This window comes from Marmota monax, unplaced genomic scaffold (assembly GCF_021218885.2).
Source record: "Marmota monax isolate L192 unplaced genomic scaffold, Marmota_monax_Labrador192_F-V1.1 WCK01_AAM20220418_F8-fsc00256, whole genome shotgun sequence".
Lineage (NCBI taxonomy): Eukaryota > Metazoa > Chordata > Mammalia > Rodentia > Sciuridae > Marmota > Marmota monax.
Window position 1 is genome coordinate 2,025,117 of NW_026692286.1, and position 14,274 is coordinate 2,039,390.

Below are 14,274 nucleotides of genomic sequence, written 5' to 3' on the forward strand. Positions count from 1 at the left end.
CAATTTTGAAGTTATGAATGAAAGCCTGAACTTTCTAATTGGTTCCTTTTCTGTCTGCATATTCAGTTGTACATGTAAAAGGCATATGCTATTCTTGGTGATAGACTAGTAGGGATGGCTTGTCTTTAGTTCTTTATAGTTGAGCATGGCCTTAACAATTTCTTCTATGTCAAGATGTTTAAAATCATGAAAATAAAAATAGCCCTCCCTATTTTGTGTCCTTGAAATGGTTATTGTCATATTTACATGAGAGAGTATCATGCATTTTTCCAAAGTGGAATTGTTATGTTATTCAAGTACTTGTCATATGTTATTTTCCCAGTGAAAAATTTAGTATCTAATTTATTTAGTCTTATTTATTTACTTATTTGCAGTACTGAAGAATGAACCCAGGTCCTCAAACATGTTAGGCAAGTGCTCTACCACTGAGCTATAGCCTTCCCTACTTTTTACAAAATTTTATTCTGTAACAAGATCTTGCTAAGTTGCCCAGATTGGCTTTGAACTTGTGATCCTTCTCCCTTAACCTTCTGAGTAGCTAGAATTATAGGTATGTGCCATGCCAAGTAGTCTTATTTATTTTGATACTGAGGTTGAACTCAGGGGTGATGTACCACTGAGCTATACCTTAGCCCTTTTTTTATTTTGAAATAGAACCTCACTAACTTGCCCAGGCTGGCCTCAAAGTTGTAATCCTCATGCCTCAGCTACCTGAGTCACTGAAATTATAGCTGTGTACCACCAAACCTGGCCAATTTTATTTATTTTTGATGTTTTATCTTTATGAGTATTGAAATCTGCTGGTTAGAAGAGACTGTGATTAGGCAAACGAATTAAAAAAAAGTTTTCAAGACCTTACCCAGAGTTAAGCAGCCTTGATAAATTTACCATTTTAGAGTATGGTTCTCATACTCAAGATATTTAGAAATATCCCAGAATTGATATGGGTTAAGAAGGCTATTATTACTTTTTTTTTAAGAGAGAGTGAGAGACAGAGAGAATTTTTTTTTAAATATTTATTTATTTTTTTTAGTTTTCGGCAGACACAACATCTTTGTATGTGGTGCTGAGAATTGAACCCGGGCCGCATGCATGCCAGGCGAGCGCGCTACCGCTTGAGCCACATCCCTAGCCCAAGAAGGCTATTATTAATCAAATGCACAAGAGACTAACTTGTAACATTTATAAATATGACTAATTTACAAGTCAGTATGATCATTATCTTAGTGTAGCCAGACCTGTACTTGAAGCTCCTGTGTTATAGTCAAAAGTCACTGATGAGCAAGGAAAGAGATTGAAGCCAAGAGTTGCCTATGTAATTGAGACTTGTAACAGTGTCAAGCTAATTCCTTGCCACAATAGAACACAGGAACTCAGGAAATCCAGAGTGATGGGACATGCCTCCCTGATTAGTACTGTGTCAATGTCAGAAGTTATCACTAGAGTCTTAATGTTAGTAGATGTGTTTATGTTGATTCCATATTTAGATTATTTGCTTTATTATTTCTAGCTTGCTTGGCCTGTTACTTCTAGCCCAATGAACATTTACTTTTTAAAATAATTTTTCGTAACTTCATACTTACAATAAGTTACAAAAATACTACAAAGGTGGCTGGGGATATGGCTCAGCGGTAGAGCGCTCGCCTTGCATGTTCAAGTCCCTGGGTTCTATCCTCAGCACCACATATAAATAAATAAAGTTATTGTGTCCAACTGTGACTACAAAAAAAATAAATAATTTTAAAAAATAGTATTTTAAAAAATACTACGAAGAATTCTTAAATACTTTTTATCCAGATGTGCTAAATTTTACCTCATTTACTTTCTTTTCCCTTCTTACTAATTATTTTTTACTTAACCATTTAGAGTAAGATACAGGTTGGGTGTAGCTCAGAGTTAGAACCCTACCTGGCATGTACAAGGCCCTGTGTTCAGTTCCCTGCATCACAAAAATCAAAAAGTAACATACAGACATGATGTTTCTTTACCTTCTTAAGTATTTTAGTGCTTACCTTCTCTAAAAACAAGGAATCCTGTAATCGCAATGCAATGTTCAGAATCAGAAAATTATCATTGACTCAATACTGTTATCTAATCAGGAAACTATTTGGAGGTTTTATCCAAATAAGGTATTTATAAAAAAACAAATTTGAGATTGTACATTATATTAGATTCACATACCTCTTTTGTCTACTTTAATCTGGACCAGTTCCTAAGTGTATGTTTTATGGAAATAACATTTTTAAAGAGTTCACGCCAGTTATTTTATAGAATGGCCTCAATTTGGCTTTGTCTTGTGTTTTCTCATGATTAGATTCAGGTTATGCCCTTTGGCAGGACTACTCCAGAAATCATGCCAAATTCTCAATTCATTATATTAGGGGACATGTGCTTTTAATTAGTCCAGATGTTCCCAAATCTCCTTGGCTTATTAGCTGGATTTCTTTCGTAAAGAAGAGCTTCATAGGAGTGTGGATGCTAGGATTTTTTTTTTAAATGTTTATTTTTTAGAAGTAGTTGGACACAATACCTTTATTTTATTTATTTATTTTTATGTGGTGCTGAGGATTGAACCCAGGGCCTTGCATGTGCTAGATGAGCGCTCTACTGCTAAGCCACAACCCCAGCCCCAAGGATTTTTAATCTCATAAGATTTGTTAATTTTCATTGATTTAAAAATAATTCATTTCGATTTACAGATACTGAAGTTTGCTCTTTGATGTGCAGGTCTGAATTTTAAAACAGATTATGTAATCAAAATGGAGAACAATTCTAACATCACCCCCTCCCCCCCCCCCCCCAAATTTGCTACTCCCCTTTTCTTTCTTTCTTTTTTTTTTTTAACAATTGATAATCAATTTATTAAAACAGTTGACTTAGGCATCTGCAATGGTGATTTCAACCTTCACTCCTGGCTCAATACTGATGAAAGTAAACTGCTTAACAATCTCAGAAGGACTGTGCAAAGTCAATGAGTCTTTGTGGATTCTCATCTGAAAAGGATCCCAGGTCTTGGAACTTTCACCACAAGATGTTTTTGTTTTAGTGATTCTCAAAGTCTTAGTAGGCATGCAAACAGGTCCTCTCACTTTGACATTCTTTTCCTTTATGCCTCTGATCAAGTCAGCATACACTTTGTCAAGTGATTTCACATTGCGGCTGGTAAGGATAATTCTAATATAATGAATCACTATCTGTTCCACGGGTGCCTTTCTGGTGTCTTTAAATGCCGTGACTGTGGTGCAGCTTCCTGACCTACTTGTTACTCAGCGAGAGAGAACAGCGGTGAGTCAGGAGCAGAAGCTGGCAGCATGGTGCTCTGCTGCACTCAAAACCGCATTGCTTTCAAAAAGGCTACCCCCTTTTTAAGCCTTTTCCCTGAGTTTCCTTGGCAATTTCTGATCTTATTTCTTCCAAAATAATGTGGCTTTCTGAATTTTTTTTTTAATTTAACCGTGAGATTCATCCAAAGTGTTGTATATATCAAGAGTGGTTCATGTTTATTTCTGAATCATATTGAATTGTACAGATGAATCACAATTTATTCTTCTGTTGAGGCATATTTGAATTGTTTCTAGTTTTTGATTATTAGTAGTAATTGCTAAGAACATTTCTATACAGATTTTTTTGGGGGGTGGTACCAGGATTGAACTAAGAGGCAGTTGGCCACTGAGTCACATCATATCCCTACTTTCTGTATTTTATCTAGAGATGGTCTCACTGAGTTAGTTGCTTAGTGCCTCGATTTTGCTGAGGCTGGCTTAGAACTTGCCATCCTCCTCCTGTCTCAACCTCCCGAGCTGCTGGGATTACACATGTTCGCCATCACACTCAGCTAGGAATGTGATTGTTGTATTTTATAGTAAGAATGTTTAAAAAGGTATGTTTATAGTAAGTACAGTAAGTATGTTTTTAAAAGTCAGCCCAACTGTTTTCCAAAGTGTATTGTGTCATTATGCTTTCCCACCAGCAATGTATGAGAACTTTGGTGACTACATTCTCACCAGCGCTTTGTATTGTCAAGTTTTTTTTTTTTTAAAGACTGACTTAACAGGTATCTTTTTGTGATTTTAATATGCATTTTCCTAATGACCAATAATACTGGGTATCTTTTTATATACTTTTTTTGTTACCTGTATATTTTTGGTAAAATGGCTGTTCAAATCTTTTGTCTATTTTAAAAAATTGGTTTGTGTCTTAGTTTGAGCTACTATAATTACCTTGGGCTAGGTAGTTTAAACAACAGAAACTTAACTTTTCACAGCTTTAGAGGCTAGAAAGTCCAAGATGAGGGTATCAGCATAGTCAGGTTCTGGGTGAGGCCTCTTCCTTCTGGGTTTTCATATGGCAGAGAACCAAGTGCACTAATTCCTTCATGAGACTCTACCCTTTTGCTTTAAAACCTCCCAAATGGTTGCTTACTACCACTTTAGCATTAAGGTTTCAAATATGAATTTGGTAGGAACATAACAGTTCATAGCAGGTTTTTATTTTCTTGTGATGTTTATTTATTCATTTATTTGGTGCTGGGATTTGAACCCAGGAGCAGTCTTTATTTTGAGACAAGAGCCTTGCCAAATTGTCCAGGCTGGCTTTGAACTTGAATTCCTCCTGCTTCAACTTCCTGAATAGCTAGGATTTTAGGAGTGCACCATTGCACCCAGCCATGACTTGTTTTTTTATTCTTAAATTCACATCCCAGAATTTACCAGTGAATAAGTACCCCTTCAAACTAGGTCTTGTGTCTTTTGGAAAGGTGCTTCAAAGTATTTCATCTTGTTCATGGATGCTGATACAAGGTAACTCTTCGGGTAGGTTTTGTCTTTCTCTACTTGGGCCCTACCTGCAATCAGCTTGGCTTATTTTGCTTCATAAGGACCAATGTACTTTAGAAATAGGGCTGCCTCAGTTCAGTCATATGTGCTTTAGAAATTCTGAAATGGTTCATGAAAAGCAACAGGTGTAAAAGCTATTAATTCTCAGCTTATTCATTCTGTCGCATGTTGAAGTAACTTGACCAGTGGGGTGGTGAACTGTGATGAGGGCAAGAAATCAGTCTAGATCCCTCTTTAAAGTAGTGTGATGAGAATATTCAATTTAGTTCTTAACTTCATATATGTTGAAAGAATTACCTTATTGCCTAAGGGAAAGATGATTCCAGATATCTTTGGACAAGACAAGATCTGTAGTTATTAGAAGTGTTTGAGCAGTCACTATGTTTCTTGTATAGCTTTCAGTGCTGCTTGTATTGTTTCATCTGATGGAAGTTTTTTGTTGTTGTATTTGTTTTTTTCTCTAAGTTAACAGTATAGTGGTGCATGTCACGCATTGTCTTTCTGACAGTTTCCATAAATACAGGTCTTTTAACCTATACTGACAATATTGTGAAGTACTTTTTTAAATTTATTTTTTTTATTAGCTATTCATGATATTACAATGATCTTGGCAATTCATACATTTGAATCATTGGAGTATAATTTCTCATTTTTCTAATTGTACAGATTACAGAATCACACTGGTCATAGAGTCACCTATAAACATACAGCAATCACAATGTCTGTTCTATTCTGCTGCCCTTCCTATCTCCCCTACTCCTCCCCTCCAATCCCATCATTTCTCTCTATCCAATCTAATGTGACACACTTTTTTTTCTTTTTCTCATCACAACATCATAAATGTATTCTGTATAATGATGAGGTTCTCCTTCCTTCCATCTTCCGTGCAACTCCCCTTCTCCCTCTTTTTCCCTCCCACCTCTCTTCCCTATTTAGTGGTAGTCTTCTTCTCATGCTCTTCCTCCCTATCCCATTTTGAGTCACCCCCCTTATATCAGAGAAGACATTCGGCATTTGTTTTTTTAGGGATTGGCTAACTTCACTTAGTATAATCTGCTCTAATGCCATCCATTTCCCTGCAAATGCCCTGATCTTGTTATTTTTTAGTGCTGAGTAATATTCCATTGTGTATAAATGCCACATTTTTTTAATCCATTCATCTATTGAAGGTCATCTAGGTTGGTTCCACATTCTAGCTATTGTGAACATTGGTGTGGCTGTATCCATGTAGTATGCTCTTTTTAGGTCTTTTGGGTATAGTCCGAGAAGGGGAATAGCTGGGTCAAATGGTGGTTCCATTCCCAGCTTTCCAAGGAATCCCCATACTGCTTTCCAAATTGGCTGCACCAATTTGCAGTCCCACCAGCAATGTATGAGTGTACCTTTTTCCTCCTGAATCCTCGCCAGCACTTATTGTTGTTTGACTTCATAATGGCTGCCATTCTTATTGGAGTGAGATTGTATCTGAGAGTAGTTTTAATTTGCATTTCTCTGATTGCTAGAGATGGTGAGCATTTTTTCATGTATTTGTTGATTGATTGTATATTCTCTTCTGAGAAGTTTCTGTTCAAGTCCTTGGCCCATTTGATGATTGGGTTATTTGTTTTTTTGTTGTTTAACTTTTTGAGTTCTTTGTATACTCTAGAGATTAGAGCTCTATTGTGAAGTACTTTAAAATGATATATGTGTTAATAATTTTATGAAGCGCTAAACAGGTAATTCTGTATGATAAGGACATAAAAATATGTTTTGGAGTCTTGTTACCTGCCACTTACCAACCATGTAACTTAAAGAACACTTGTTTCCTCAATACTATCCCCTGTCCCCTCAGGGTTAGGCAGACATTTATTTGTCAGGCTGACAGAAAACAGTTTACCTGTAGACTAAAAGCAAATATGGCTTGGCATAAAATAATTGCAGGTAATGCATGCTTCCATCACAATCCTTGCTGTTAAAGATTAAGATTGAAGTGGGAATTTCAGTTTTCAGAGAGGGTATTTTCAGATATCCCTTCCTTGCCACTGGTTACATTGGGCCCATCTCAGAAAAAGCAAGTGGTGTATATTACAAGTTAACAAACAAATACTTCATTTAAAAAAAAGGATAGTGTTCACTACACAGTATTGCTAAAAATTTTAGCATAGTCAGTATGTGATCAAATATAATTATTCAACAAATAGTATCGTCTTTTGAAGTTTATTATGATAGCTGTAGTAATAGATTGAGAAGAAAATCTTATGTTCTAGAAAATGTATGTGGTACAAGGACTACAAAGACAAAAATTATCCATAATGCCACCACAGGAGATAATCACTGTTTAACATTTTGACATATTTCTTTTTCAATAGACATTTTTTAACAGTTTTAGGTTTATAGGAAAATCAAGACGGTGTAAGTGTTCTCATATGCTTTATTCAGTTTCCCCTATTAACATCAGTATAATACTTTTGTTGTAATTTATCAGCCAATATTGATAAGTTATTATTAACTGAAGTCCATAATTTAATTAGAGTTCTATAGTTCTCACTTTAATGGTTAGAACTTTTTTTCTTTTCCAGAGTCTTATCAGGGTACTATATTGAATTCTACTGTCATATTTTCTTATGTTTCTCTTGATGATGGCAGTTTTTCCTTGTGATAACCTAGTGATTTTGAGGAGTGCTGGTCAGATATTTTATTCCCCACTGTTGGAATATGCCTAATGAATTTCTCATGATAACACTGGGATTACATGTTATTAGGAAGAAGCCTAAGGCAGAGTGTCATTTTCATGGTGTAATCAAGGGAACATATATAATCAAGATTTTTCATAGTTGATGTTGACCTTGATCAGTTGACTGAGGTAGTATTTGTCAGGCTTCTCCATTGAAGAGTTGCTCTTGTTTCCCACTTTCTTTACTGTACACTTTGGAAGGAAGTCACTGTGTGTAGCCCATATACCTTAACAGTAGGAAATCTTCATAAACTTTATTTGAAATTCTTCTTGGAAGATTAACTTATTCAATCATTTATAGCAGTATGGACTCATGGATACTTTGTATTTTGAGTTATAATCTGATACTATTTGAATCATTCTAGTTTTGGCCATTGTGAACTCTTTATAAGTTCTATTCTGTGCTCTTATGACATTCTCCAACTGGAGAATGTTGTTAATGTATGTGTGTACATATGTGTGTATGTGTGTGTGTGTGTGTGAGAGCTGAACATTTCCTTACATTCTGTTGCTACAAATTGCTGCAGACTCATCTTGTATATTTATTTCCCTAGTATCATCCATTTTTCCAAGGTCTGGTTTCACTTACTGGAGAATGGTTTTAGAGACCATTATCTAGGTACTAGGTATGCTTGCTGCTACTGAGTATCATTTATTTCCTCTCAACTGACAGAGCAAAATGATGCCTTTTCACTAACCTGTGTATTTAAGTATATTTATAAATGCATCTATATGTAACCATTAGTATCTACATGAAAAATCTGAGTCCATACTGATGTCTCCAAGTCAAAGTAATTTACAGATGGGTCAGTCTAGCTTTCTCCCTGTGTTTATCTGTAAAATCCCACTTCAATAGTAAAAAACCTGGTTCCTGTCTGTCATCCTTTTACTTACTTGTTCAATTTCACAGTACAAGTATAATAGTATCAGAATTGTTAACATATATCCTGTGGAAAAAAACTTTATTAACTTTATTAAGTAAAGTTTAGGTGCTGGTTCTTTTTGCCTTTAGCCTCAGAGACTGTATGCATTTCCAGAGTTTTTTAGGTCATCATCTTTCCCTGTCCCCTTCAGCAAGGTTGTTTGATACATTTATAATACAATTAGTCATGCCATTTTGAATTCTTTCCTGGATTCACCTGATGTTTTTATTTTATTTTGATACAAGGTCTCATACATTCAGTATGATCTCACCTCTGTGTGTTATGTGTAAGTAAATTGCAAATATATTGCATATATTGCAAATAAGTATATGAAAAAGATGCTCATGGTTTGTCATAAAAGAACTGCAAATTAAAACAACATCAGATTCAACCACATACCTTTCAGATTCATTAAAATAAAAAACCTGACAAAACCAAATGCTGATAAGAATACAGCAACAGGAACTGTTGCAATGGAAATTCATAGTGGCATTAGCCACTTGGAAGACAGTTTGGCAATCTCTTCCAAAGTTAGACATAGTTTTACCATAAGACCCAGAAATCATGTTTTAGATATTTACCCAACTGATTTAAAAACTTATGTTCACAAAATAACTTACCCATGAATGTTTATACCAGCTTTATTCATAATCACCCAAAGCTGGAAGTGACCAAATGTTTTTGGTTGAATGGATAAACATAAATGGATAAACCATGGGATTTATTTAGAAGAATTCCATAAAAGGATGCATTTAAAAAGTTGTTATTGTTAATGATAGCAAAAGGGAAGAGGAGGATATTAAGTATGGGAAAAGAGAGTCCTTATCTTCCATGAGGCTATGAGATGGCAGCAAAGGACTAGCATTTTTCAGTTTTGGTAATCTAGAGGACTTTGGTGTTGGAAAATAAAAAGGTTTTTTAAAAATTTTTTTTTTTATTAGGAGTGTTCAGAGCTGTGAATATTCACAATAACATTCTTTGTCACTATATACTTGGGAATAAGTTGAAACTCATAATATGAGTTAAGTGCAGACTTAGCAGTTTGAGGAATAAAGCCATCCAATAGCCTCTAATTTTCGACTCTAATCACCAATGGCCTATACTTTTCCCCATGGTTCTATGATTTGAGAATTTCCAGTTTAAGCAAGAATAAGAGAAATGTTTTTTTATATATATATTTTTAAAGAAATTTTAAGTAGGTGATATGGCTTATCTTATTAGTTCTTTTAGTATTTCAAAATGCTTTATGATGAGAGACTGTCAAACATGGACAATAGGTCAGGTAATATCTTCACCTGACTTGGCATTCCCCTCTAATTAAACCATGAAAGTTTAGCAGCACATCTGTAGTGGAACATAGGACAACTTATTTAATTTTATCCTGAGTAAATGAATGAATTTGTCAAGAAAGAAAGGAGACTGGTCATGTCACTTGATTTTATAACAATTTTTCACATTTTTCTTTTCCTAAGAAATGAAGATATAAATAAACAAATTTTCTTAAAAAGCGAAAGCCCAAGCTAGGTGTAGTGGTGCTTGTGTGTAATCCCAGTGGCTCAGGTGGCTGAAGCTGAGGCAGGAGGATCTCGAGTTCAAAGCCAGCCTTAGCAACTTAGCAAGGTCCTAAGTAACTCAGTGAGAGTTTGTCTCTAAATATAATATAAAAAGGAGCTGGGGATGTGGCTTAATGTTTAAGTGCCCCAGGGTTCAATCCTCAGTACCAATAAATAAATAAATTAAATAAACAAACAAATAAAAGCAAAAGCCTACAAACATTATTTAGCTGTCTGTCCCATATTGTAACATTTCTTCAACATGGCACAATGTAGAAGTATAATTTTACTCACATATGTGTGAAAGGAAGTTTAAAATACTGCTAAGTACATAGACTCAGGAACCAGAAGTCTTGGGTTCAAATCCTAATTCCTACTTGATAGCTGTTTCCCTTTGGAAAGTGTTTCCTTTCTATGTGACTGAATCACATTTGCAAAGTAGAAATTCCATTGTTTAAAATTGTGAAGTCCAATTATTGTGAAATTAATAACACAGCTTTATTTTTTAGATTGTCTGACAAAAAGGGGCCAGAAATACAAAAAGGAAGATCAGAAGGACTGGAGCAATTATAAAATAAGATGTAGCAGTGCTACTCAGATATCAGAAGCTGCATATCCCTTGAATCAACTTACTACTGTGATATTAACAGTACTGTTAGAATCGGGCCTGGACTTGCTGAGGGGGTGTCGTTTAGTCAACGAGTGCTGCCTCTGTCCCAGCTCCTCCATTCCCATATCAATTCACACATTGGGAGTTAGGAACCTTTCTCTTTTAGCCTTCTCAATCCCTTCAGTACCTAATAGGAAGCTACTTGTCAAAAGACCCTGAAAATGTAGTTTGATGTCTTCCAGCTCCAGATGTTCAGAAGAGTATATAGCAGGGTAGGTAGGCTGAAAAGCCACAGATAAATAACCTGTGCAAAGACTTCGTACATATGCACATAATCTGTATTTTTTTGTAATCTGCAGCTGTCTCTAGGAAGAAGAACTTGGGCTGGTGTACAGCAGTGGGGGGATATATTTTTTATTCTTTGCCATTTGGGGTTTGTTTTTAAGGTATTTAGATCACAGAATTGTACTCATTTCACAGCACACATTTTGGCTCATGCAAATTATGCCCCTTTCTTTCTTCCATCGTTACCCATGCCATGGGTGTCTTGCTCCCTTATTTTATCTGCACTGAAATTCTTAAAAGATATATAATAAGTTATATTTAATGCTGTTATACTAAAACTTTTTTTTCACTTAGCATTTGAGATGGATCAATAATACTGTTTATAAATTTGGGTCAGTGTATTTTGCTGCCTGGTATTCTGCCATATGCATATAACTACATTTTCTCTATTTTCCTATTGTTGGTATCTAAGTTGTGTGCACCTGTCTTGCATGTAAGCTGCAACAAACAGTCTAATCCCTGTTTTCTTGTGGATCTGTCCAGAGTCTTCGGAATGTATATACCCACTATGGTAGACAGCCTCTGAAACAGCTCTCAGGGTTCCCATTTCCTAATATTCATGCTCTTGTTTAATTTTTCTTTTATTTTAGGCTAGATCTAGTGATTCTTCTCTAACAAATTGAATGTGGCAAACATGGTGATATGTTACTTACAAAATTAGTTTACAGGAACATTATGACTTCTGTCTTGCTTTCTATTTGTCATTCTCTTTTTTGAGAGCCCTTACTCTAGAGGAAACAAGCTGCCCTGTTGTGAACTGCCCTATGAAGGGATCCATGTGGCAAGTAACTGATATCTGTAGCTGATATTCAGCAAAGCCCTAAGACCTGCCAGCAGCCAAGTAAGCAAGCTTGGAAATGGATCTTCTGAGGACTTTGAAAAGGTTCACTGACCCTTGAGATGACTACAGCCCCAGCTGACCCTCAATTGCAGTCTTCTGATGCACAGATAGTAAGGTAAGTCTATGGATGACTGACCCACAGAAACTTTGCAAAAATTAACATTTGTTGTTTTTACACACTAAATCTTAGGGTACTCTGTTACATAGAAATAGATAATTAGTATACTGATGAATGTGATTGCTATTTGTAAGATATGTGTATACTGAACCAAGAACTACCAGATACCTTTCCTACCATCAGTTCATGAGGATTTCTATTTTCTTACTCTTTTCATTAATGCCAAAACTCCCCCGCCCCTAATCCCCTAATTTTTGCCAACTTGGTATGTGTAAAGCAATATATAAAGCATACTTTGTTTATTTGGTTACATGCTGAGTATCCTTTCATATCACTTGCTAGTTATTTGGGATATTCTTTCTGATACATATTTATTATTTAATCTTTCTTGAATTTTCCTGTCTTTCTTGTTAATTTGAAGAAATTTCTTATATAAATAGTCCTTATTGAATTAAGACATTGAAAATATCCCATCTAATAAATCTGCATATAATAGCTTCTGTTAAACAGAAATATTTCATTGTGATGGTTTTAACCATAAATTCTTTTTCCTAAGGTTTGTGCTTCTCTAAGCCTTGTTAGGCAGAACCACCAAATTTTTCAAATAAAGTCCTTGGCATTAAAAACTGTTGAATGAATTGAGATGTATTTAAAAAATATAGATAAACTGATTATCTACTATTGCCCATATCACTTGAATTTTCTTTGCAATACCAATGTCAATTATTATTATTTTTTATTGCAAATAATGTGGTAACTGTTAACACATTCATAAATCCAGATAAAAGGTGTAGAATCAGAAGAACCTAATAAGGGTGAATTGATGCTTCAGTCTCAAAATTCCAGAAATGGTAATAATAACAAAGCATGTTGCAAAATACTTTTTTAAAAATGTGGTTTTCTACCTTCCCCAGGGTGAAGAGGAAAAGCCCCAAATCCTTTTAATAATTTTAATTAAAATGGCCACCAGATGGCACCAATGCCTGGTAAGTACTTATAAAAATCAGAAGCATTGTTCTCACATTTATCTTAAAATCTGTTAAAGTATAAATGTATTGACAATGTAATTAAGGAGATAATACTTGCCCCTCCATGGTAAATTAGCCTTGAAGAAATCCCCTTATGAGGCTTTAGGTTGGGTGAAATGTATATCCTTTGTGGTTCTGTAGTGAATAGTACTTACTGATTCCTCTGTAATTATTACTTGTGATTATTTTTTTCATCTGAGGTAGAGATCAGGACATTTTCACTTGTACTAAACTCTGAATAGTGTGGCTTTTATGTATTTTTCTAGTGATCTCTGGGTTATGACTTAAAGTCAGGTTGGGGAGAAATAAAATCTAAAATGTAGACTTGCCAATTTAAACAGGCCTTTCAATGTTTATAACAACTATAGATTTGGGGAAATAATGGAAATGAACATTTTAGTACTTTAATTTCATGTATTGAATTGATAATCAAAAAAATAGCCAATAATGTCTATTTCATTTACTGGACTGAACTACAAAACCCATTTCTTTTTGGAAAGGGCCACAGAGACACTTAGGATTCTTAAAAGGTACATTTATTTATGAATTAATATGTCCAAGGACCATAAAACTGAATTCAAAGCAACCACCTGAACTCCAAATATGAGGTTTTTAAAAAACCATGTATCCTGAATGGCACTAATGAGGCTCAGGCTCTGACTGTGATATTTGATTATCCTCCAAAGGTTTCTATTGGCTCTCTTTCTCTCATCTTCTTAGAAGTAGCATCTTCCCTGTGTTACTGGAGCAATGAGAAGCACAGCCCAGTATTAGGCTTTCCCTCTTTGGAAAACATATGTCTAGAACCTGCTGTTCACTTGCAGCTGTAACTGGTAAGATTTTACTATTGAATGTATATATATATCTCCTCACCCCCAGTACTGAGGTTAGAACCCAGGGTCCTCTACTACTAAGCTACATTCCCAGCCCTTTTTAAAATTTTTTATTATTTTTTAAAAAGTATTTATTTATTTAGTACTGGGAATTAAACCCAGGGACACTTAACCACTGAACCACACCTGTAGCCCTTTTTATATTTTATTTAGAGTCAGGGTCTTCCTAACTTGCTCAAGGCCTTGCTAAATTGCTGAGGCTGGCTTTGAACTCACAATCCTCCTGCCTCAGCCTCCCTAAATCTCTGGGATTACAGGCTTGTGCCACCAAGCCTGGCCCCCTTTTATTTATTTATATTTTTTATTTTGAGACTGGGTCTCACTAAATTGCTCAGGCCCCAGGCTGGCCTCAAACTGGGAGCTTCCTGTCTCTGCCTTTCAAGATGCTACGAAGGCAGGCATGTACCACCACACT

General features: G+C 35.3%; 1 protein-coding gene across 1 annotated transcript; it reads right to left on the reverse strand.

The window, feature by feature from the left end:
* Positions 1-2,876: 2,876 nt before the first annotated feature.
* LOC131424064 (small ribosomal subunit protein uS10-like) lies at positions 2,877-3,265 on the reverse strand (the record flags this gene model as incomplete). Its single annotated transcript, XM_058578341.1, has 1 exon — positions 2,877-3,265. A coding segment is annotated over one exon (389 nt), but the record flags the coding sequence as incomplete, so codon positions are not given.
* Between the last annotated feature and the right edge of the window lie 11,009 nt (positions 3,266-14,274).